The 25194-nt window shown below is 43.6% G+C and overlaps 1 protein-coding gene across 2 annotated transcripts; it reads left to right on the top strand.

Annotated features, from left to right (window-relative positions):
- Positions 1–241: 241 nt before the first annotated feature.
- Positions 242–19279, top strand: LOC146783306 (chymotrypsin-like elastase family member 1). 2 transcript variants are annotated; one of them, XM_085636184.1, is made up of 8 exons: positions 242–333; positions 876–964; positions 2694–2794; positions 11659–11784; positions 12461–12597; positions 15367–15512; positions 16967–17116; positions 18019–19279. In XM_085636184.1, the coding sequence occupies exons 1-8, from the start codon at positions 294–296 to the stop codon at positions 18034–18036; spliced, it is 807 nt and encodes a 268-aa protein (XP_085492310.1). In that variant the 5' UTR covers positions 242–293; the 3' UTR covers positions 18037–19279. The 2 variants fall into 2 exon arrangements, with proteins under 2 accessions (XP_085492310.1, XP_085492312.1); XM_085636186.1 differs by lacking the exon at positions 11659–11784.
- The last annotated feature ends 5915 nt before the right edge of the window (positions 19280–25194 follow it).

Consider the following 25194-nt stretch of genomic DNA (forward strand, 5'->3'; position numbering starts at 1 on the left):
GAGGGGAGGTTCAAACATCACCTGGCCACCTATTGGCCAGGCATTTTTGTGCCACCCATGGTGCGTGCCCTTTCTTGGGGAGGGGTAGAATCTCCCTTTGTTGCTGGGCGCACAGCAGCTGCCCAAACCGGTATTTGGACCAAACCAGTTTTTCTGGGTCGCTTGAGGCTGCTATGGCACCGGCCCGCAATGCTCCCTCAGGCGTGGCCTCTGCTAGTACATGGCATTTGGGCTATAAAAAGGGAAGCAGTAGTTGGAGTTTTCAAGCAGTACTTCGCTGAGGCTTATCCACAATGCTCAGGCTCCTGGCCTTCGCTGGCCTTGTCCTATCAGGTGAGTGCATCTTCCATGCTGTCTGGGTTAATTCTCCTTGTAAATTATCTTCCCTGAGCCTGACCTTTGCTCAGGACATGCTCTTTTCTGGCTTTAATCAAGGAAGGCACTTTTTACTAAGGGCACTGCCCGGTGGCATTATGTTCATGAAGGCTTCTTCCTGAAAGTGTTTTGCCCGGGTGGCCTTCAGCGCCCTTTGAAACTATTGGTTTTGATGCAGGTGTGCCTGGCCCTGCTGAAGGCGCTGTAGACCAGAACTTGTGAAGACTTACTGCATTGGGCCCAGAAATAACGGGTGTTAACAGAACAATTGAGGACAAGGTGGTGACAAAATATACCATTATGTGGTAGCGTTGTCAGAAAATGTGCCTTCTCAGCTGGCCTGGTCTTGCTGGCACAGAATTTCTGAAAGTGTGTGGTTGTGACTCAGGGTTTTAGTGTGGGTAGCCTTTGCGTGTAGACATCCCTGGCAGACCTCGCTGGCTTGGTAGGAGCCCCCCCTTTGAATGCCCACTCATCCTGTTCCTCTTCTGTTTCCACAGGACAGTGTTTTGTTGCAAACTTTGATCCCAAGGCCACTGTACGCGTCGTGGGAGGCACCGAGGCCAAGAAGAACTCCTGGCCGTCCCAGGTAAGACCGCCCCGAGTCCATCTTTCAAGTGTTACAAAACATGTTCCTTCTCGGATGTGCTTTCAGTATGTCTGTGGCACAGCCATTTATATCACACATATAGGGGGTAATTACTTGACACACCAGCCTCACAGAAACAGACAAACTAATATTAATGAAGGCAGAATGAATAAACAGAGCCCCCAGCCTAGGTGCTAGGGAGTTGCATTGTTCCAGGCAGGGGTTCAGCCTAGAAATGCTTGGAGAACAATCCCCCCAAGCTTACCCATGTTCGCTCACTCAGGTCTGTAATGTATGTGCCTTCCTGGATTTGCAATCCTGCATTTTTAATGGAGAAGGTAAAACACCAAACAATGGTAATGCAAAGAAAAAACCAGGACGGGAGCAGCATATGACAGCCCACTTTAGAAAAACGTGATAGCTCTGTAAGCAGAAGCAACCACTTCAACTCATCGAAGTTGGACAGGTAGCTGCAGAGTTGGACAGGCAGCTGCAGAGTTAGGCAGGCAGCCCCGAAGTTGGGCAGGCAGCCGCAGAGTTAGGCAGGCAGCCGCAGAGTTAGGCAGGCAGCCGCAGAGTTAGGCAGGCAGCCGCAGAGTTAGGCAGGCAGCCGCAGAGTTGAGCAGGCAGCCGCAGATTTGGGCAGGCAGCCCCGAAGTTGAGCAGCCAGCCGCAGAGTTAGGCAGGCAGCCGCAGAGTTGGGCAGGCAGCTGCAGAGTTGGGCAGGCAGCTGCAGAGTTGGACAGGCAGCCGCAGAGTTAGGCAGGCAGCCGCAGAGTTGGGCAGCAAGCCTCAGAGCTGGGCAAGCAGCCGCAGAGTTGGGCAGGCAGCCGCAGAGTTGGGCAGGCAGCCGCAGAGTTGGGCAGGCAGCCGCAGAGTTAGGCAGGCAGCCGCAGAGCTGGGCAAGCAGCCGCAGAGTTGGGCAGGCAGCCGCAGAGTTGGACAGGCAGCCGCAGAGTTGGACAGGCAGCCGCAGAGTTGGGCAGCAAGCCTCAGAGCTGGGCAAGCAGCCGCAGAGTTGGGCAGGCAGCCGCAGAGTTAGGCAGGCAGCCGCAGAGTTAGGCAGGCAGCCGCAGAGTTGAGCAGCGAGCTCGAGCTGAGGCCTCTGTCAGCATCTAGGTACCGGCATCATGTGATGGTTTTGTTTAGATCATGGCAGAATCTGAAATATTATCAGCAACTTAATCCTGGACCCCTGAGGACAGGTATTTCAACAGTGAGCCCGGTGTATCCCTGGGGCAGCAAAGGACCACTCCCACTGAGGGAAGGACGCAGGTGCACACCAGCAGTTAGTGCCAGGATTCAAAGCACTCTGATTCGCTGAGCTAATCTCAGGGCTCCATACCAGACGTTGATAGCAAGTGTGACTTCACTTTCAAAAGTAAAAAACAGACATAAAATATATTAATATGAGAAATAGTAAAATGGCACCGTCAGGCAGGAATTCACAGGGCTGCTGCTGTAGAATGTGTGTACGGGTGGATGTTTTTCAATGTTACTGAAACTTTGCTGGGGCTACTCTACTACTGCGTGTTTGTGATTATGACTGGTGACTCTGCCGTTAGGAAGATTTACCAAGTCCCACCCTCCCCTTGCTGGAACTTGGAGACAGGTATTTGGGTTCTACAAAAAGAGTACCGGTTTGAGCGGATCATACTGGTTGGTAAAATGTATACAAACAGGCTGGGTAACTTTCCTGCATGTCACAAACCTGGGTCTTCTCTCCTAGATTTCACTCCAGTACAGCTTTGGTGGCAACTGGTATCACACCTGCGGTGGGACCCTGATCAGTAACAGCTGGGTGATGACGGCTGCTCACTGCGTGGACAGGTAACTAACGGAGGCTAGAAACCAACCTGTTCCTACAGCCACATGAGCTGTGGTTGGCTCCTGGGACCTACGGTGGGGTAGAATCAACTTTCACAGGCACAGTCTTGGTGTCTCGTGGACAGTTTGGTCACTCAGACAATAATCCACTTTGTTTACAACGCATGTCACTACAACGCATGCCATTACAACGCATGGTTTTTACCCCTACACTATGCAGCACTTACCCTACTGTCACACTCACTGGAGTGGGAATAGTAATTTTTAACCCTACACTATCCAACACTTACCCTACTGTCGCACTCACTGGAGTGGGAATAGAAATTTTTACCCCTAAACTATCCAACACTTACATTACTGTTGCCCTAAAAGTAACATGCGCTGTAATGGAATGCGTTGTAATGGTATGTGTTGTAATGGAATGCGTTGTAAGTGTAGTTTCTAAAAATGAGTGGTGATGGCATGTGATGTAAAATCATGCATTGAAATGGATGTTGTGATGTAAAAACTGCGTTGTGAAGGCATGCATTGTAAATGTTTGCGTTGTAACGTGTCCTATTCGTTAGTAACCTCACTGTGCTGTTTTATACTGATGAAGCACATTTGCCCTTCTCCATCTATCTGCACGCTTAGACCTCTTACTGATCCATGCGTCGATTGGATGAGAATAGGATAGCTACATTGCTTTGTAAATAAGGAGGAAATCCGAAAATACAGAATTTGTCTATTATTGCCATTAGAATGGCTCATGTTATTCAGATATTTGATCACTAAAGGACTGTGTTCATCTTCTGTTCCCTGACTTTAGGGTTATTCCCTGGTACAGTTATTAAATATGTAATCATCTGTGGTACTGCTCCGAAATTACGACACATTAAAAACATCTACGATTTCTTTCAAATAATCTGAATAGAAAACATAACACTTGGTGTCCCTGTTCCAAGTTCATTCACAAATGAATATTAAATATAATGTGTGTGAGCAGCTCAGTGCTTACACTCCGCCACTCCCTCCAAGTGTAATCTCTCTCAATAGGAACCTTTTGCATCCCTCAATCAACCCAGATTACCGGTCATAGGAACTTTTTGGGCCAAGTGAAAAATGCAATATGTACTAAAGCTTATTCCAACAGCAGTGCTTTGTAATTATAACCTTTGGTATGTGGGACCAGCAGCAAAGAACAAATGCTACAAAAAGAGGCCTCTTTAAATGACTGTCCCATTACCAGGACCACATGGGAATAGTGGCAGGAGTGATGCATCCAGATACAAAGGAACAGAGTGGATTCAGACTACTTCATCTGTCCGTCCAATTAGCCTTCACTAAAAACAACAAATGACCACACACTTTTGCCAACAGGCAGACAAAGGCAAATATTCCATGGGTCCATCCTCACAAAGTGCTTGCTCATCACCAAGGGGATTCCGCTTTCCATGGACGCTCCTAGCATGGCAGGGGGGGTGGTCCAGTGGTTCAAACGCTGGCTGCACACCTTGTTCCCGAGCTAAATTCCATGCCCTGTGTTACTATTCTGTCAGACCCTGGGTGAAATGACTTGTGTTCTTCATTGACCTCATTCACTTTAAAGCCACAAGTAACCACAGTGCGAACGCGGTTAGCTATCCAAGCACAAAGAAAAACAAGGAAGAACTTGGCATTCGTATTCTTAATGAAAGATCAGTGCTGTGAAGAAGACATACCGGGGTATATCAGCAACGAGGCGATATAAAATTATCGCCACTTTTGCATCCGTTTTCGGGCGAAATGCAGCGATAATTGTATCGCCTAATTAGCAAGGTCACACTATCGCGTGAAACCTTGCATTAGCGCCCGGATTCTTAACGCCCAGCTTTGCATCTCTAATGAGATGCAAAGTGGGCGTTCCTGACCTGACATGACTGGAGAAATGTCGCTAAGCGACATTTCTCCTATCATCAAGCCCCACGCTATGAAGCATAGCGGCAGGAAAAGTAGCGATAACCCCTGTTATAGCTACTTTCCTTACGCCTGCTTCAGGACTGACTTAGCCATGATATCCTATGGAAGGTGGATATCATGGCTAAGTTTGTGAGTCCCTATCAACAAGCTAAAGCCACACTTTGTGAGATTATCGCTGGGTTTCCAGCGATAATCTCACATTTGGCAGTTAGGGCTAGGATTTTTATCGCTTTTGAGATAAGCGTTGCTAATAGCACGCTATCTCAGCGATAAAAATCCACGTTATCCGGCTATAATTATCCCTGCGCTAAGTGCGCTTAGGGATAATTATCGCCGGTTGTTGCTGATATGCCCCACCGTTCTGTGTAAGAATGGCGCCGTGGCCCTCAGGTGTGCTTGGAGTTATACCCGTGGTAGGGAGTGGAGGGCTGTGGTGGTACCGCCGGGGAGCTGCAAGTGAACGCCAGCCTCAGCAGCAGGACCTCGGTATGGCACTTCTCACGCTGCCGGTGATCCATCCCGTGCACTTCTTGTAGAACAGAAAACCCAGCAGATAAAGGAAGCATTATTAGCAGATTTTCACTTAGATTGGTGCAAATCAAAGATTGAAATACTACTTTCGAAGGAGAATTTTCCAACATTAAGGCTTTTTATGCAAAGAACTGTAAACGGCCACATTTTTCTAACTCCACAAAGTGTAAAATGATAAACATCGCCTAGATCTGCAGAAAGAAGAAATCTTTACTCCCGACCAGGTCCAGCCCACTGGTGTATGCACTGGTTTGTGTGAGCGAGGGGTCCAGTTCTGCACACAGAGGAGGCACAGGGTCTAAATTCACACTCGACTCAATCACGACTTGGTGACTCGATTCATTTGGGTTACCATGGGTGAGGAATTACATGCTCACCTCAACGTCCTTGAAGAAAAGCATCAAACCAGAATTAATAAGTAGATTTATTGTATAATTACGCAGCACAGCAACAGGAACGACTGATAGTAAGACAGCTCCAGTACAACTGGCCAGTCTCAGTACAGATTCCAGTCCATGGTTCCAAATGGAACTAGAATGCATAACAAATGACAACTCATGTGGCAGCAAGTAGAAATCAGCATATAACATATCCCCCTTTCATACAAAAACAAAGAAAACAAGATATGAAAATAGTGCAATAGTATATAACAGAACTATCAAACAAAATCTGAGAACTTCACAGGAAAAGATCTTGCACGAGTGGAACCTTTCACTCTATGAGCAACTGAATCACCATGTGATCTAGTGGTATCCAGACCATTGGAAATCTCCAGCTGGGAGCAACCATTCAAAGGTAATTTAGGAGATGAAGCATGAGAATCATTATAAACATCTTCTGCCCGAGATCTAATATTCGTTGGACATCTAGAAACCCGCCTGACATTCCAAAGCTTACCATCCTGGGTTATAAGAGAATTCTTAAAGACTTTGGTGATCTTAATGGGCTTATAGAACTTACTCATGCATTTCTCTAAGAAACCCGGTTTTTTTACTCTCACCCATTCTCCTACTTTAAAATTGTGTTCCTTAACGTTCCACTTACGGTCAAACCATTCCTTGTTCTTAATTTGTTTTTCCTTAACTCTAATGCTGGTACCACTTATATCTTGGACATTCCTTATTTTATTGTCACACTTCTCTTTAAGCCACCAAGGACAAATATAAGAAGCAGGATTCCTGCCCCTTAACAAATAAAAGGGACTGACCTCCGTAATTGAATGTGGCGTAATCCTATACGTCCACAACCTTTCCCTTAATTCTCCTTTCCAATCCTGAGAATACTTAAGAACCTCTGAAACATAACCCTTTAAGACACGATTGAAACGCTCAACCTGCCCATTTTCGTGTGGCGCATACAATGCCGTGGTAACATGTTTGATCTGGTGACACTTAAGATATTCCTCCATCTCCTTTGAAGTCAACTGCACCCCATTATCAGTCACAATGACCGAAGGACAACCTTCCCTTGCAAAAATTTCTTTAAAGAAATCCAAAACTCTAGAAGTGGTGGCCATTGGGACAAACTTTACTTCTGGCCATTTAGAATGATAATCTACCAACACAAGAGCATACCGTGAATCCAAAGGCAAATTCAAAAAGGGACCAGAAATATCAAAAGCCAGTTTCTTCCAGGGTTCCTCTGGCCAAACTGTGGGACTAAGAGGAGGGACATTGACCCTAAGCATTTTATCATTAGAAATGCAAACATCACACTCCCTAACAACCCTATCAGCCATGCGATCCATCCCTGGCCACCAAAAATAAGTCCTCATTAACCGCTTCATGGCAGACATTCCTGGATGTGATTTGTGAGCCAAATTAAGAATCATACCTCGGACTCCAAAGGGTGGTACACATTTACCAGCTTTATAGACAAAATCCCCTTCTAACTCCAAATCATCCGCCACATTATACAAAGGCATAAGCTCTTCTGACACATCTTTCCTATTTGGCCATCCTTCCACAATAAATTTCTTCACTGACTCCCATAGAGAATCATTCTCCTCACTAGACTTCCACGATACCTCTGAAATGTCCGCAAACGCACCAACCACCACATCCTGAATGGTTGTAACAATATCTGTATCATCTTCTTTTTTACTAGGAAAAGAAACACAGGGATGACGTGACATAAAATCTGCAGTTACATTTTTCTTCCCTGGTACAAACTCCGTTTTAAAACAATACTCCTGCAATCTCGAAGTTAGCCTCGCAATCCTGGCAGTGGAATTCCACCCTCCACCTGGAGAAAGAATATTAACCAATGGTTTATGATCTGTCCTCAAGGTAAACCTTCCACCCCAAATGTAATTCCTAAAATGTTCAATCGCCCAGACACATGCCAACAACTCCTTTTCTATGACAGCATACCGTCTTTCAGTTTCATTTAATGTTCTAGACGCAAAACACACATTCCATTCCTCATTGCCTGATTTCTGTGAAAGAACACCACCTATGCCATATAAGCTGGCATCTACTGTAATTACACAATGTTTGTTAATGCAAAAAGGCCTTAAAATGGGAGCATTGACAATATCTTTCTTGATCACCATAAAGGCTTCTTGTTGTTCATCTGTCCATTCAAAAGTTGCCTTCTGGCGCAATAAGTTCCTCAAAGGCTCCATTTTATTTGCAAAATTTGACACAAATTTCGAATAATACTCGCACATTCCTGCAAAAGACAATAATTGCTCCTTAGTCTTGGGCGAGGGAGCATTTAAAATTCCATCTACGTTTGATTTTTTTGGAATCACCCCATCACCTGTTAGAGTATGCCCCAAATACTCCACACTTTCTTTAAACATTTTACACTTGTGAGATTTAAGGGTTAAACCATTTTTTTTTAGCCTAAGACAAACCTCCTCCAAGTGTTTTAAGTGCTCTTCATTATTGTGTGAAAATATTAAGATATCATCCTGAAAGCACTTCACGAAATTATCAATGTCCTTGAAGATGTTAAACATTATTCTTTGGAAAACAGATGCCGCTGAGGCCAAACCAAACGGCATTCTGTTATATTGAAATAACCCTTGTGGACTTATAAACGCTGTCAACATTTTCGATTCCTCAGTAAGCGCGACTTGGTGGTATGCTGACCTTAAGTCAAAGGTCGAAAATACTTTCGCCCCTTCCAACAATGACACCACTTCATTTATATTGGGTAATGGGTGACAATCAACAATGATTTCTGAATTCAAGGCTCTCAAATCCACACACAACCTCAGAGATTTATCTGGTTTCCGGACTAAAACAATGGGCGAAACCCACTCAGACGAATTAATGGGCTCTATTATGCCTTCTGATACCAAATCTTTTAACATAGTTTTCAACTCATCCCTTACGTTTATGGGTACTGGTCTAATCCTTTGTCTAACCGGTGTGGCATTATTCTTAAGTTTAATCTGGTGGGAATAACCCTTAAGTTTTCCTAAAGATTCTGAAAAAACTTCTTTGTACGAGTCTTTTAAGAAGTTCTCCATACTATCACATCCTGTAAAGGAGATGTAACTATCATTAACAGACTCATCCAACACCACCGGATCCTTAAGTCTAGGATTCAACATTACCCCAAGTTTCCATTGATCTTTCCAGCCCAATACATTTATACCCTTAACTGCAATGTATAAGTTAATATTTGCCAATCTGTTTTTAAAAGTCACTGATGTTTTGAAATAGCCCACCATGTCTATGCGTGAACCATCATAACTCAGCGGGTTTATGTCTGGTGGCAACATTTAACCTCGAAAACCCCTTCCAGCTTCTCTTCAAAATATTGTCTTCCAATAATGGTCCATGGTGAACCTGAGTCAGCCATGAGATCTAAATCTACCCCTGACACTCGAACCACACACATGGGAGGATTCCTGGCCGGAGTGTTCTCATCTTCTTCCCAGTCAGCCATGCCAGCCAAAACCGACACCACAAACCCTGTATTCTGTGGCCTGTCTAAATCACCTCCCTCAACCAAATCTTGTACAGGGCCTTGTAACGTAGATGAAATTCTGGGGCGAAATTGACCTGCAAATTTCCTTTGTTCCCTGCACATGTTAACAAAATGACCAATCCTACCACAATTCTTACACTCTCTCTTTAAGGCTGGACATCCAGAAAATGATGCCATGTGGTTCCTGTTCCCACATCTGTAACAGGCTAGACTCTTTCCCCACCTTTTGAAGTTAGGATTACTCCCTGACAGCGGATTATGCACCTCATTTTTACTCTCATCTTGGCGTTTCACAGACGCAATCTCTTCCGCTTTATCTACCTTGCTATTATTCTTAACCACATGCATCCACTTCTCAGTTTGTTCAAAAGCTTTCGCTGTCGAAATTGCTTCTGATAATTTGGGATCCCCCATCACCCACAACTGTTTTTGAGTTTCTTTACATCTTACATGTACAATGATTTGATCTCTTATCATTTCATCTGTAATTGTACCAAAACTGCAATGTAAACTTAAATTGTGCAACGCAGTTAAAAAATCATCAAATGACTCACTTTCTTCTTGCACCCTCGTATAAAACTTAAATCTGTTTAGTGCTATATTACTTCTGGGTTTAAATCTTTTTTCTATTCTAATCAAGGCTTCATTGTACACATTAGTTGCTTCGGCATTTTCCGCAACTGTAATTTGTGGTAAAGCTCTAAAAACCATCTGTCCCTCAGAGCCTAAACAGTGTAAGAGAATACTTTTCTTCCGTTCAGCTCCCATCCTCTCCCCATCTATGGCCTTCATGTAATTTATAAACTCTTCCTTCCACCTGGCCCATGGAAGAGGTGGATCGCCTTTCGTTTGTAGGAATTTTGCTGGTGGTTCAAACTGCATTTTTTAAAAAATATCCTTAAGCATGTAAGACTTTAGTTAACCTTTAACAAGCTAGACTAACCACACTTAAAACAATACTTTATACATTTCCTTTTCATACATCAGTTCAATAATCTAAGTTTGACCTACACGAATAACCTTAACCCTATATATATACATAAGACCTTGAGCGCCTCTTTTTTTTTCTTTTTTTTTTTAACAGTTACTGCACCCCGAGTCTTCTTTTACTCCTGCGATCTTGCAGATGAAGTAACAAATCTTCCGAGTGTTACATGAGGAAACTTCAGTACTTGTTAACGTTCCTCTGCCCAAAGTCCTCTTTTTTTTTAAAAGGAAAAAAAAATATTTTCAAGACTTACAAGCGTTTATTCCTTGTTTCTGGCCTAAAAAGCACCCAGGTTCAGAATCCGTTACTCCGAACCGTCACCTGTACAATAGATTTAACGGTGATGAATTCCAGTCTCTTTCAAACGTTATTATTCTTCACCGTGTTCATCCCGATCCAAAATGGCCGCCACGCCAAAAGCGTCCTTGAAAACTTTATACTGTTGCAAAATGGCCGCCACGGAAAGCGCGTTGTGGACGTCAATAATTACTCCCAGGCTTCCATCCGATTCCCAGACTGCACTTCGAAGTTCCAGACGAAGCAGTAATGGCGGAGAACACAGAACCGAGAGAAGACACCAGGAGTCGAAGAAGAACCACGACGTTCCAGCGTTCCAGGAAGAGCGAGACAACACACCAGGACTCGAAGACGAACTGCCAGCGTTCCAGGGACTGATTTTCAAAAGATGCAGTAAGTGTCTAATAAGTTTAACAGCCCATTTTGAGCCAACGTTGTAGTACCTTTTTGTCGCTGTAAATCGGAGATTCCAGCGTAGCTCAGCAGACACTATTGTGATCTCCAGACAGCTTGATTGTCGATTTCTCCCTTTGCTTAATCATTTTCCTTGTAAAACGTTTAATCCGTCCTCATTTCAACTCGATGAAAATAGCTTCAAAATACACCATCTTCCAAAATCCGTTTTATGTAGTAACATTAGGTCGCTGTATCTACACCGTTTCGACGGATATTTTCTTGGTTTATTCCTTTTTTTTTTTTTAAATAAATAAAGTTCTTTATAATGGGTTCAGGAACATAAATCTTCTTCTGTGCTGCTTCTTATGTTGAGAAGAATGTTCCTCCGCTCGTCGCCATTGAAGAAAAGCATCAAACCAGAATTAATAAGTAGATTTATTGTATAATTACGCAGCACAGCAACAGGAACGACTGATAGTAAGACAGCTCCAGTACAACTGGCCAGTCTCAGTACAGATTCCAGTCCATGGTTCCAAATGGAACTAGAATGCATAACAAATGACAACTCATGAGGCAGCAAGTAGAAATCAGCATATAACAGTCCTCCTTTCCACAGCCACACCACAACGAGCACCAAACAAGACAGCAGCTCCATGCTGAATAACACCACTACATGCAGAAAACCATTAGCTCCCACAGCACCGTCCCAACTTTGAGCCAATCTCTACCAATGAACAGAAATGATTCGTGTTGCCTTCTTGTGCCTCTACAGCAATCTGAACTTCCGCGTGGTTGTGGGTGACCACAACTTTCGGTTGCACGAAGGGACCGAGCAGTACATCACCGTCTCCAGGGTCATCAGGCACCCCACCTGGAACATCAATAACCCTGCTGCTGGGTAAGACGCATGTATCTTCTCGCGTACGTACCACGTCACTAGAATCCTTTTTACGCAGTATGGCAGCAGAAGAGGCCGGTGTTTGCGACTAGTGGCCGGGCGGGCGGGAGGCTGATGGGGGAGGGGGGGGGGGACGCGTAATGAGCTAAACAGTGGGCAGGGGGTTACGCAGATGGACATTACTTGCAGCTAGCAGGGGTAAAAGTCCACACCCCTGACTTCCTCTGCTATACCTGGCACTGCCCTTCCTGATACTAGCACAGGGGCCATAAAAGCAGCAGTAGAATGAGAAAGTAATCCTTTGGAAGTGTTCTCTCCAGGCCTCTCCTCTAACCCCTTGAGCAGGACATAGCTGACTGCCCAGTACTAATGGGCGGGCAAGGGTTCAACACTGTGATGTAAAAGAGGTCAAAGGGTTTTTGATTTGTTTTTACCCTACCATCACCGTTTCGACAAATGAATGTCTACGGCTGCATGCCCGAAAACTATGGCTTATCCTTGGGTATTTTTTAGTTGATTCCCTTTGAAGGAGAAATTGACTGGAATAGTTTGTATCTCCTGCTTAATGATGTTTCTGTGTGGCTTTTAGCGGCTGGGCATTCTATGTCACATCGTACATTTCCTGTACAGTCTCCTTTAATTTCCTTCTGCTTCTAACTCAGGTGATCTTTTCCAGGTATGACATTGCTCTTCTGAAACTGTCTTGGAACGCTGTCCTGAACAGCTACGTGCAGCTTGGGCGTCTGCCTCCAGATGGACAGGTCCTTCCCAACAACCATCCCTGCACCATCACCGGCTGGGGCATGACAACAAGTGAGTATTTCTTGCCTCGGGAGCATCCAGCGGTATCTCAGGCTCATGAAGCCACTAGGAGAGCCCACTCTGGCTGATTTACTACATGTTGGTGCAATACAGCACAGCACCCAAAGTTGTTATACTGGGTTGCATCAAAGGTTGTGAGAAAAACAGCCCCATATCTAATAAGATATGGGGCTGTTTTTCTCTCCCCCAGCACTAGCTCACTTTAGGCTGCCATGCAACAACACTCCAACTTTGCACCATTGTGCAAAGGAGTGTGCATTCTGTTAAGCACTGGAAGATGAATCTTCCAGTCTAAAACGATGCTTTAATAGTGCTGTCACTCTGTATGTGAGCTGTACAGTGCAGCACACATGCAAACTAAAAAAGTCTAGAGACTTTTCAAAGTTGATCCCCTGTTAAGCATTTTTGGTGCAAATCCCAGCATACAAATGTTTGTAGATAAGGTTGTGTCAAAACCCATGGGTAGTTGCACGGGAACACCCATGCACGCCCCCTTGATTCAAAGTAGCACAAAGGTGCACAAATTAGCACATAGAGCTTTACTTTAGGCAACCTTCCCATGCAACTCATGATTCGCGCTTGAAAGTAAATCACACCGCAATACTTTGTGCGAGGTTTGTGCAATTTTTATAATGCAAACCCAGCACGAAATGTTAGTAAACCTGGGCCTTAGTACCTAAATTCTGGGAAGCTGAGATGGGCAAGTACTCCCAGCAAAAATGAGAACTAGTTAGAAATCGTTAGTTTCAACATTCTGTTACTTTTGCACTTGATTTCTTCTTTGTTGAAAATTGGTGTCTCCACTACGTGCACCAAGACCTTCCTAGACTGCAGAGATGTTGAAGCAGATCCCCTATATACCAAACCCTCACATAACTACACACCTTTAATCCACAGACAGAAAATATGCTCTTCCGGTCCCCCCATCTGTGGTGTTTGCATAGAAGCATTATGCCAAATATGGGATGCGTGCTCAGATCCGCTCAGACCCAGAACCACGGACAACATCCATCTGGTCAAAACATGGCCCTGGACCTCATTTTAATTTTAGATTTTCATTATTATGGGAACATGATAACTGAGTGTGGGCATCTTCTTTGCTTCATGTTTTTTAGCCGGGACCCATACAACCCTAATGATGTCCTAGTGAGCAGCTAAAGGAAGTGAAAGTGTTCTACCCGGGCACTCATTCTTCCCACCTCCAGTTCATCCTGTAGTCTTGAGATTTCATCACCATGGATGATTCCGCGCACCCTGCAGATGCGGAATGGACCATTCCCCCACTTCCCAAGTTAACAAGCCTTAATCTGGAAGAGGAGACGAGTAGTTAATCTGTTCCATCGGCCCACGAATGTCCCGTCTAAACCATGGATAATCCCACTTTGCTTGTGAAGTAGAGCCCTCTGTCTAAATTCCTCACTAATGTGAAATTGATCACATTGAAAACACAATATAAGCATTAGACTTTCTTTTTTAATGCTAAAAAAATGACATTCACGCTTTCTATTCATGTGAAGAACAGTAAAACAACGTAGATTGACTTTGTAGAAAAAACTGTACCCGGCATGTAAACAAGGAAGAAGGAACTAAGGGCAATAAGCAACCACATTCCTTTGCCTTTGTTGGAGTAATTGGACACTAGATCCCATGATATATCTCTGACGACAGTCGCAGGAGCGTCGCCCCACTTAAAACTCCCCCAAAGATGAAAAATAAAAAGGTAATTAATTACCATTTTATTTTTTATCCCCCGAGTAGAGCTTCAGGATTGGGGCGGGCCGCTGCTGAGTGACAGAAGCATGTCACTCAGCAGGGAGGAGGGTGGGATGGTATGCCACTGTTTAAAGTGCACATGTCTTTTTGGCCGGCCGTCTTGTGACGGGCAGCCACACATGCATACTTTAAACATCTCTGACCCAGTTGTCTTAGGGTTAGAGAAAGCTGAAGCCTCCGGAGCGCTGTGGAGCGCAGAGTGAGGACTCTCTCACCAATCCTAGGGCTGCTCTCATTCAGGTGAGAGAAGCCCTAGGATTGGCCGAGGAAGTTGCTGCTTCTGGTTCCTGTGTTGAAAGAAGAGGTCCGGAGTGAGGACAAAACTGAGTTCAGGTACATTTTATTTTATAATATATATTATTTTCAGCTCGCACACGCCCGGCCCCCCTCCTCCCGTAGATGCTGGCTGCCGCTGACAGTAATGATCAAATGGGGGGCTTGGGAGGCGGCCAAACCCACGAGGTATGCCTCCCGGGCAGTTTGGGAGGGGGAGGGACAGCCCTCACGGCCAATTTTTGGTTAAGTATTTGGGCTCTGGGGGAAATAGCCCAAAAGTAGCCCAATGCAGTTTATAGCCCAAAGGCTATGTGGTGTTTGTCCTCCCTCTCCCAGACACCATTTTAAGTTTTGGTGACCTGGTGGCTGGAAAAACTCAAAACCGAGCAATGCACCACCATGTCATTGGGATTATGTCACATGTAATATCTTAGCATTGAGTTACATTTTTATTGGTACAGTCAAGGGATAGTCACTGACAAACAGGCACTAGACTTTTTGGCGCCAATATATCTGCCTCCTCTGTTCTTGGGGCAGGGGAACGGTGATGAAAGATGACCAAATATATTCAAATCACACGTGTCTGTCTCAAAAGGGAGATAAGGAGAGATCTGCAGTCATCTTCTAAAATGCTACAAATCATGAGTAATGAAAGTCTTGCTCTGCATTAATAAAGATAAAAAGGCTATGTAATTGTGCCTTCTCTTGCAGGCAATGGCCAGGTGTCTGCCACCCTTCAGCAGGCACCTCTTCCAGTCGTGGATCAAATGACCTGTACCTCTCCTTCCTACTGGGGCTCCATAGTCAAAAGCACCATGGTGTGTGCTGGAGGAGACGGAGTGCGCTCTGGATGTCAAGTAAGTACTGAATGTATCAACAGAACATGGGTTGTGTGTGCTCGAAGTCTTCTAAAAAAAGGCCTCTGGCAAGCAGACACCACCCCTCATCCAACATATCATGTATCCCATTGCTATAGTCTTCCTAAATGCTATTGACATGTTTCAATCAGTTAACTGCAAGGTACTGATCTTACTTAGGATTAGATCTTCTACAGTTCTACATATCCAATACCACGAAGAATTTGTTGGATTTTTTCTTTCATTTATTTAAGGACATTGCCTTCCTCAACCAGAACTCCAATTATTAAATTTACAAAGCTATAAATATAAATTAGTTATTGTTGTGTTGAAATATTTATTACGCAATCGTCTTCGGTCTATGATCAACTGCAGTCAATGGACTCTTATTCATTTTAGTCCCCGTCCTTGAACCCCGAGTGCGTGTAATCTAAAAACCACGGGGTTGAATCATGGAGTGCCATCTGAGCCTGTTATTTTTCGGAGACCGACAAAATGAGCACCACCAAGTTGGGTCAAAGCAATACCTGGTAGTTACAGCCTGACAAATATCAAAATTAATGCTAAGGAGTGCCATAATCATAGCAAAAAATATAAAAGTATGTGCTTATCTCATTTATTTTGTCGGGGCGGTGAGACTAATGTGCACACATCCTTAGGGCTAAAGACACATATGACCAAAATGGATGCATGACCATTCTGAGGTAGTTTCCAAGAATTAAACTGTTTGTTCTTGAGCATGCCAGTACAGCTTTTGTTGGTAAGAATTGTTTCCACCAATACCCAGTCAACGTGACAAATGAAAAGTATTACTATTTTACACAGCATTGTTCTCATGGGGCTGTTATGGAAGATGGGGCATTTTCTAAAAATGCCTAATGGGACAAAGAGTAAACTCATCTGTGTGTAGTCCAACAGCCACAGGGTCGCAGTGGCCTGCACAAGCCCATAATCTGACTGACAGTAAGAAAATGAGTAAAACCAAGTTGGGTAAAAACAATATGTGGTATTTTATGGCCACATTAAATTAAAGATTAATTCGAAGATTTGCCATGTTAAAAAAACACATACAGATAAAAATGTAAGCCGTGATGCCCATTCTGAGTTTGCTCCAAGTATTCAAACTCTGTTTCTTTTTGTTTGGTTTTAAAAAAGAATTAAAGTACACTTTTATTGATGGTATGGTTTTCTTTTCATCATTGCTGGGGTAATATGTGCAAATTAAAAATATTACTTATTTGATAGCGTATTGTCCTCGGAGAGCAATGGGGGTATTTTTCAAGAAGGTCTAGGGAGCCAAAGTTATCCCCATTCTCAGTGGGAATCCATGGCATGACTGTAGGAGCATCTGTAATCTCCAAGAAATGTGGACATCTTTCAACCCATGACCTCAATATGCCACAACCATACTGTATGACTTGAAGTTCATAACAATCTGTGTGCTTGATTCTTAGGGAGATTCTGGTGGACCTCTTCACTGTGTTGTCAATGGGGCTAGCTACATCCATGGAGTTACCAGCTTTGTGTCCTCCAGTGGATGCAACGTAAAGAACAAGCCAACTGTGTTCACCAGGGTGTCCGCCTACATATCTTGGATAAACAACGTAAGTTTGATGCAGAAGACTCATGTTGATTAGCTCACTGTGGCATCAAAGAAATAGTCCTGATCATAAATGAAGGGAGATGAGGGCTAGTGGCTAGGTTGGGGACTGTAGAACAAGGAAACCAAAAATCTTGATTATAATCCTGGAGGCAGCATTTGACCAACTTGTGTTATCCTGGGCAAATCAAAGAATTTACTGGCACATCTTTTCCATTAGCTTTATTCCAGTGTATATAGCTAACCATTAGGTTGGATGTTATGATTGAAGGAAAATAAATGGGTTAAAAAGAAACAAACTGTGGGATATAAAAGGGTTCTTAATATAAAAAAGCAGAAATTACAGAGAAAATGTTTTTGCTGGCAAATATTGTTTTACTCAAAGTATCTGAAAATAATAATAGGACTCACAGCTTCTTCTAGAATAATCTTTGTTTGACTAGTCACACATTTATAAATTAGAATTACATTTTTTTTAAATAAATTCTAACCTGAATTACCTTAATTTTGTTAGTATGCTTGGTATACATTAGGTACTGATTCTTGGAGATTTTTAAAATCTTAACATCTGATCTGTTGTTTTGGCAAATGCCAGTTACTATGTTTGCACTTATTCTCATAGATTTTCAGGTAGCGTGTACAGAATGCTGCACAGTGCCAGGCTGTGTAACAGTGTAAGGAGGAAAGTGAGCTTAGATCAGTTCAGCAGAGAAACACAACAGATCTTAATGGCATGTACGTAGGCAGGACGGTTGCAAGCAGGCTGCCATCTTGTCAATAAACACTGGTGCAGTCACGCTTCACTGGGGCAGTTACTGAGTGCTTCAGGACAAAGTGTATGATGCCCTTGCATCTATGTGCAAACACAGTTATACTTTGCTGATAAATGCCCTTCTTTTCTTTTAGGTTATGAGGACAAACTAAATGCAATCAAAGTCTGAGACTGTTGAGTGACTTCTCTGGATACTTGAGTCTGGCTGATCGGATGTTTTAACATGTTTGGATCACTGTGTACTAGTGAGAGAAATGTATAGCTCTCAGTAATGATTATATTAAAGTGACAGACTCAAATGAATGTCTTCTCTCATTCCTTGTCCAGATATGTTCTTGGTGCTATTAATTAGTCGCTATGCAGTAAGCCCATAAAACATCTAAGAAGATACCTTTTAAGTATAGTCAAACTCAAAAGGTATCTCATTTTCTTCCATTAGCACCATAAATTGGCTTACCAGATCGATACGGAAACTAAAATTAGGATACTTACAAAACGATATGACCTTAAAACATCTAGCAGAATACCAAATAAGACTAATGCAGTCTGTTCATATTGTGTTTCATTTCTCTTCCACTATAGCAATACATTTCATCAGTCTGCTGATATCCCCTCTAGGTAGATCCATGGGCAGTGGTTAATTTGTAAAAAAATAAGTGCCGCCCATTTTTTCTGTTAGTGCCGCATAAAACAGAAGCAACTACTAATCATGAAAGAGCGGAAAGGATGTGGCATAATGGCCAGAGGTGCTGGCTTCAGAACTAGGGAACGTCGGCTCAACATCCTGAGATTCTTGGCAAATCGAAATCCCTATGTGCCTACCATAAATAAATGTGTCCTTAACTGGTGCTCATGAAACGTGCCGGTGCTGAGCACCGGATGCCACCAGCTCAAATTAAGCACTGTCCATGGGGCTGCATTATGGATAGAGTGCACTCTCTGACTCTACGCTGTGGTGCACATGCTGGCCACAGAGCGTAACAGTGAACCGTATCACAGCAAATGCACGGTTCCCATTGCAGGTGCAAATCCATCATTGCACTGGGGTCAGCTCCTTAGTCTAAGACGAAGTGGCTGCTTAAAGCTGCTGGTCCAAATTTCACTAATCAGGAGACTGCAACAGTTGTGCCTTTCAGAGGGCATCAGAAATCTCTTAAAAGATTTCCATACCCCACTGAACCGCAGTAAAGCATGTATAGCATTCTGAAGCATAAAAAATGGATCTTGTTTTAAGCGTCAGGGTGGAATCCATATAACTTCAGCACTTAGCATTGTAAAATTCCATTAAATATGTTACGTTTTGGGGGCGTGGCTATGTCACAGTGTGTGATGGCCACGTTGTAGAAGAGCTCCGCTAACACTTCGATTTTCCCCATAAATCCGCTACGCTAATCCGACTCCTGTGTGGGGTGTGGGGGGGGGGGGGGGGTGCATTGGAAGTCTTCAGAAACCCACAGCTGCAAAATCCGGCGGCCCTTGCGGATTGCAGCCAGAGCCGCATCGACATTGAGCCTGGGAGAAGACTACAGGCGGGACCTGCCGTGGTGAAGGAGGGGGCATGGCAGCGTCCCGACGCCGGCATTTGTCCAACACAAGGCCGTGGGTAATGGCCTGTGCCGGCATACAGCCTCGGCGTCAACAGAACTGCACATTTTCTCCCGCATCCTGAAGATGACTCTTTAACTTACATCAGGGTTGAAACGCCATTGAACGCAACATAGACACATTGAATGTAGATAAATGCATAGTGAAAAATATGAACTGTACTGTATGGATATTAACAATTGAACACTATGTGATTTTGTTTTTGCCGAGTCTGTCACTGTGTTCTCCATGTTGAGCTCTTTTTTTCATTATTAGCACCATTAATCACTTCCAACACTAAATACTGTAGTTGAGCATGATTACATGTCATTTTTTCTTTGTTCTCTGTTTGAGTTTCACATAAGTATGTTTTTGTTCAATTCCAATTCTAAAATGGTCATTATTTATTTTTCATTTACTGATGGGTGAAGTATTGAAGATATCAGAATTGGACAGACTTTTTCAAGGAGATATCTGTTGTGGGCATTGTTGATGTACACATTCGATTTTCAGGATGAACACTACAGGCCTGATTACGAGTGAAAGTACTATTTATCGCACCGGATATAATACATATGGATATACTGAAAATAGATTCTATGTGTAAATATGGACTGAAAAACAAATATTTTGCAAAGAAATAGATTAAAAAATAAAGACTACCAAAATCTTGACCGTAATAAATATCTCAATAGAAACATGTTCATCTTTATTTAACCCCTAAATAAAACCAACCTCAATTGCTACAGATTTTAGGACTGGGTTAATTTAGTGTTCCTATTCCTGGTCATATTTCTTTAGCCCTTTCGCTGCTAGGCCTCCCCCCCCCCCCCCGTGCTAAGCTTTTTTTGGGGCTATTTGGGGTAGTTTGCCCCTGCAACTTTTTGACCACATTAGGTATCCATGGAGTGGATGAAAGAGTGGTGGCGGAAGCTAGGAAGATTATTGATTCAGGAGGCACAGCTGCTATCATACTCCTGGACCTAAGTGCGGCCTTTGACACGGTGTACCACCAGATCCTGATTCACCGTCTAATGAAATTAGGCGTATCCAGCAAGGTGCTATCGTGGCTCAAATCCTTTTTGGAGGACAGGTGTTTTCATGTGTTCTCAGGTGACGCTCTGTCTAAATCATTCCCCTTCAAATGTGGATTCCCACAGGGCTCGTCTCTGAGCCCTACCCTTTTTAATGTTTATATGCACCCACTGGCAGAAACGGTCGCCCCCTTTGGAATCCATATAGTTACATATGCCGATGACACCCAGTTGGTGGTAGCTCTAACTCAGACCAACCATACTTCCCTGAATCTCCACCACTGTCTGGAGGAAGTCACCAACTGGATGAGTCTTTCCCAATTAAAACTTAACAGCGATAAGACTGAACTCATGCTACTTGGTAGCCAGCTCACCTTTAAAGACAACACCATGTGGCCAGCCTGCATGGGCCCAGCACCCACACTGAAAAATAAATTAAAATGTCCGGGTGTTTGGCTGGACCAAGATCTTTCTTTCAAAGTCCAAGCCAGAAAAACTACTGCACTCTGCTTCGGCCTACTTAGAATGATTTGCAAAGTTCTGCCACTGCTACCAGAGCAAGCCAAAAAAATTCTGGTCCAACACTTATCCTATTAAGGATAGATTATAGCAATGCCCTGTACCTGGGCACCCCCCTTTATGTAATTTCACAACTGCAGATAGTGCAGAATTTTGTTGCAAGGCTGCTTACGGGAACCCAGAAACGAAGCTCCGCTAGACCGGCACTTCACACTCTCAATTGGTTACCAGTACCAGAAAGAATCCACTTCAAGGCCTTTTTGCGTCGTCCATAAGTCCCTAGGGAGTAATGGGCCTCCTATTATCGAATCCTTGAATCGTCCTTACAAGGCCCCTAAAAGCCTCAGCTCGGATGAGATTCACCTCGCAGTGGTACCAAGAATAAGGAAGACCAGAAGTGGAGGCCGTCGCTTCGCCTATAAAGCCTCCATGCTGTGGAACAGCCTTCCGTTGCAGCAGCGGAAACAAACCAATCATCTAGTTTTTCGTAAACAACTCAAAACCTGGCTCTTTCCTTAAAAGACAGTTCCAATCCTAGTGATCATACAGCACTGAGATGCTTCCAGGTAGCCATGCGCTATATAAAAATCACTTCTATTCTATTCTATTCTATCCATGCCAAATTTGAGTACTTTTCTTCCAACATCATGAGGATTCTAAAGGTACCCAGGGTTTGTGGATTCCCCTGGAGGGGACCCCGAAATTAGCCAAAATACAGATAAATGATTTATTTTTTTTGGGGGGGGGGATGTGCTGGAAATGAAAGTGTATGGTTTGTTCCCTGCAAATGGTATCAACAAGGGTTTGTGGGGCTGAAATCACAATGTTCCCAGCTTTCAGGGACTGACAGACTTTTGTAAGAAAACCAACATTTTGTAAACAGTTTTGGCATTTTACTGGGACATAGTCTATTTTTGCTATTTTTTGTGCTTTCAACCTTCTTCCAGTTAATGGTAGAAATGGGTATGAAAGCAATAATGGATCCTGGAAAGCTATACATTTTAGAAAAGTAGACGGAGTGATTTGTGTAGATCCTTCAAGGTTTCTCTATAGAAACTAACAGTTGAAAATAGGAAAAATTGAAAATGAGTTGAAAAGACAGCTATTTTGCCAACATTTTCACCTGTAACTTCTGCTAATTATGACAGATGTTTGAAAGCCGTTACATCTGCTGGACCTTTCTGGTTGTGGGGATATATAGGATTTGTAGGTTCACCAAGAAGTGGACGAACCCAGAGCCAGTAACTGAGCCGCTTCTTGCAATGTTTTTTTATTATGTACCGGGTATATCGCAATTAATTTGGGAAAATATGTATAGTGAAAAATCAGGATGAAAGACACCTATGTATTTCTGAAATTGTAACAAAATATTGAGTTTAGAAAAATTAGCTATTTCCGAAATTGTGAGTTCCCATACTAGCATGAGAATTATGGGACATTTTTTTAAGAGACTTCTTTTTTACACATCGTCTTTCATTTGGAAAGCAGAAATGCATCGAAAGTCAATAAGTAATAATAATTGCTATACAATTCTGTATTACTCTACATCTCCCAATAACAAGCATTTGCAATGCAATACTCGATCGGTTACCCACCCGACCCATCTTGAAACACGGACCATGGAGTATAACACATGCATAAATCGGAGGGCTGAGCGAAACCCTGTGGCGCAACGAAGGTGAGGGCCGGCGTGCACGGGCTAAGATGGGATCCCGCCACGCTGTCAGCAGTGGGTGCACCACCGGCCCGTCTCGCCCGCTCCGTCAGAGTGGTGGAGCATGAGTGTGCGTGACAGGACCCAAAAGATGGTGAACTATGCCTGGGTAGGGAGAAGCCAGAGGAAACTCTGGTGGTGGTCTGTAGCGGTCCTGACGTGCAAATCGGTCATCCGACCTGGGTATGGGGCGAAAGACTAATTGAACCATATAGTAGCTGGTTTCCTCCAATGTTTTCCTCAGGATAGCTGGCCCTTGAAGCCCCCAGTTTTATCTGGTAAAGCGAATGATTAGAGGTGTTGGAGCCGAAACGATCGCAACCTATTCTCAAACTTCAAATGGGTAAGAAGCTGGGCATGGAATGAGAGTGCCTAGTAGGCCACTTTTGGTAAGCAGAACTGGCGCTGTGGGATGATCTGAACGCCGGATTAAGGCGCCCAATGCCGATGCTCATCAGACCCCAGAAAAGGTGTTGATTGATATAGACAGCCGGACAGCGGGGATTCTGGGCGCAAGCCGTGTTACGAAAAATCTAAGCTCAGTAACAAAAAACAAAAGAACCTCTGCCATGTGATTATAAATAACACACATCCTGTATTTAGAGTTAAAATACGTTTTCTTATCAGTTGCCCCATTGTAATCATTACCTTGGTTTATGGCTTGACACTTGTGTAAAAGAATGCAGAATTAATCTACAAAAAATTATACAGAACGGATGTACAAATATAGATAGGTTTCCTTGTAGTTACCAATGCTTGTTTCTAGGATTTAAGCATTTGGAAATCGAACTAAAGAAGCAGCTGTTGTTGCACGCATCAGGACACATTCTGCGCATGTGTTAACCGCCTTTGCAGCTACACACGCGATGTAAATGAACATCAGCCTCAGGCATCAGGACACGTGTAAACTGTCTCTGCAGTCACATGCGCTGCAGCTGTTTAAACCACACCCACCGTGCCCTGATGCTTCGCTTCACGAAAAGATGCACTCACCCGACTCCGGTTCAACTCGACTCCGCTCCTCTTCTGGATTCCTTACCTTGCTCCTCGTCCTTCCCCAGCATCCCCGGCTTCGTCGGAGGTGTCCCAGTCTAGGGCATCTGGCAAGATCCTCTTCCGCTTCCTGCTATATTTCCTTTCCGGTATTCTACAGAAAAGAGAAAGGACAAGAGAATCAACAATGGTTGCTAAGCAACCCCTCAAAAGACACGGTAAAACAGTTTTGGCTTTCCTGAACAAGGTAAGAGTTCTTATGTTATATTTAACAAAAGACTTCCTTGGGAAACGAATTTCAATACCTCTCCACAGTTAATTAACAAGCAAAAAGACATTGAATTAAAAAGATTTTGAATAATTTGAAAGTGCACTTGATATTCAAGGAATCAAGCAACTATTAGCCTAATTGAAAGACTTCTGAGAACTATTAGCGCTGTTCCGTTTGCACTTTTGGTCAAAAGCAGAGAAGGTCATGTTTATCTGAAGAGTCAATGAACAATATTGTCACGAGCATATTGACCTTTGCAAAAGACTTGTGTTATTTTCTTTTGGTATTTCTTATTGTTAATTTCACGAATCCTTTTGAGCAACGGTCTTGGTAATTTTAGGTATGTACTGATCACAGAAGAATTACAGGAAAACAAACCCAGATCAGACGCTTATTAATCTGTGTTACTCACAGTTTTTCTTCTTGTTTAATAAAGGAATACATACAGTTTAAAGAAAACAAATTGCAGTTACACAATCCAGGACGTGATTTTAACATCCGGATTCCAGAACACATTTTAAAGAAAGAACCAGAAACCCAGTCCATTCCGATTCCCTGAGAGACACGTGGCTTGATCCAGTCTGTGAGGCAGCCATCAGGAATCCTGTGTTTATCTTGTTGTCTCTCATTCCCATTTCCCCCTTCCCCCGGGATTCAATTGGAATGGTAAGTGAGTTTTTTCCTTGCCATTCTGGTTGATTTAAAAAAGAGTTGGGATCAGGCAGCATCGAGGAAGAAACAAACAAAAGCACAGGTGGATCGCCCCAGCTATGGTGGTTGCCTCTCCGGGGGCGCGTTCTGCCTTGGCGGGCACCTAGCAGATGACTTGGAACTGGTGCGGACCAGGGGAATCCGACTGTTTAATTAAAACAAAGCACCCGGAAGGACCAAGGCGGGTGTTGACGTGATGTGATTTCTGCAATTTAATGAAGCGCGGGTAAACAGCGGGAGTAACTATGACTCTCTTAACCTATTCTCAGTTGTAGTGGCCTTCACCTCCCAGTTGTCCCGCCAGTAACTGTCTCTATAGTGCTAGACTCTGCGTAGAGAAGTCTATAGAGATAGGCCAAACAAGGTTCTATCATGGCAGCGAGCGTGATAGTTAGAAGTGGTGAAGCAAACAAACAACTCCAGATGGGGTAGTTCCTGGAGAAAAAAAACCCCGTTAAGATGGCGTAAGGAGGTGCTGTCTTCT

This window comes from Triturus cristatus, chromosome 11, assembly GCF_964204655.1.
Source record: "Triturus cristatus chromosome 11, aTriCri1.1, whole genome shotgun sequence".
NCBI lineage: Eukaryota > Metazoa > Chordata > Amphibia > Caudata > Salamandridae > Triturus > Triturus cristatus.

Bases quoted from the DNA above. Each gene is read 5' to 3' on its own strand.
- LOC146783306 (XM_085636184.1), top strand. From the start codon at position 294: ATGCTCAGGCTCCTGGCCTTCGCTGGCCTTGTCCTATCAG. The intron at 965-2,693 runs GTAAGACCGCCC...CTTCTCTCCTAG, and splicing joins AGAACTCCTGGCCGTCCCAG to ATTTCACTCCAGTACAGCTT. The intron at 11,785-12,460 runs GTAAGACGCATG...GATCTTTTCCAG, and splicing joins ATCAATAACCCTGCTGCTGG to GTATGACATTGCTCTTCTGA.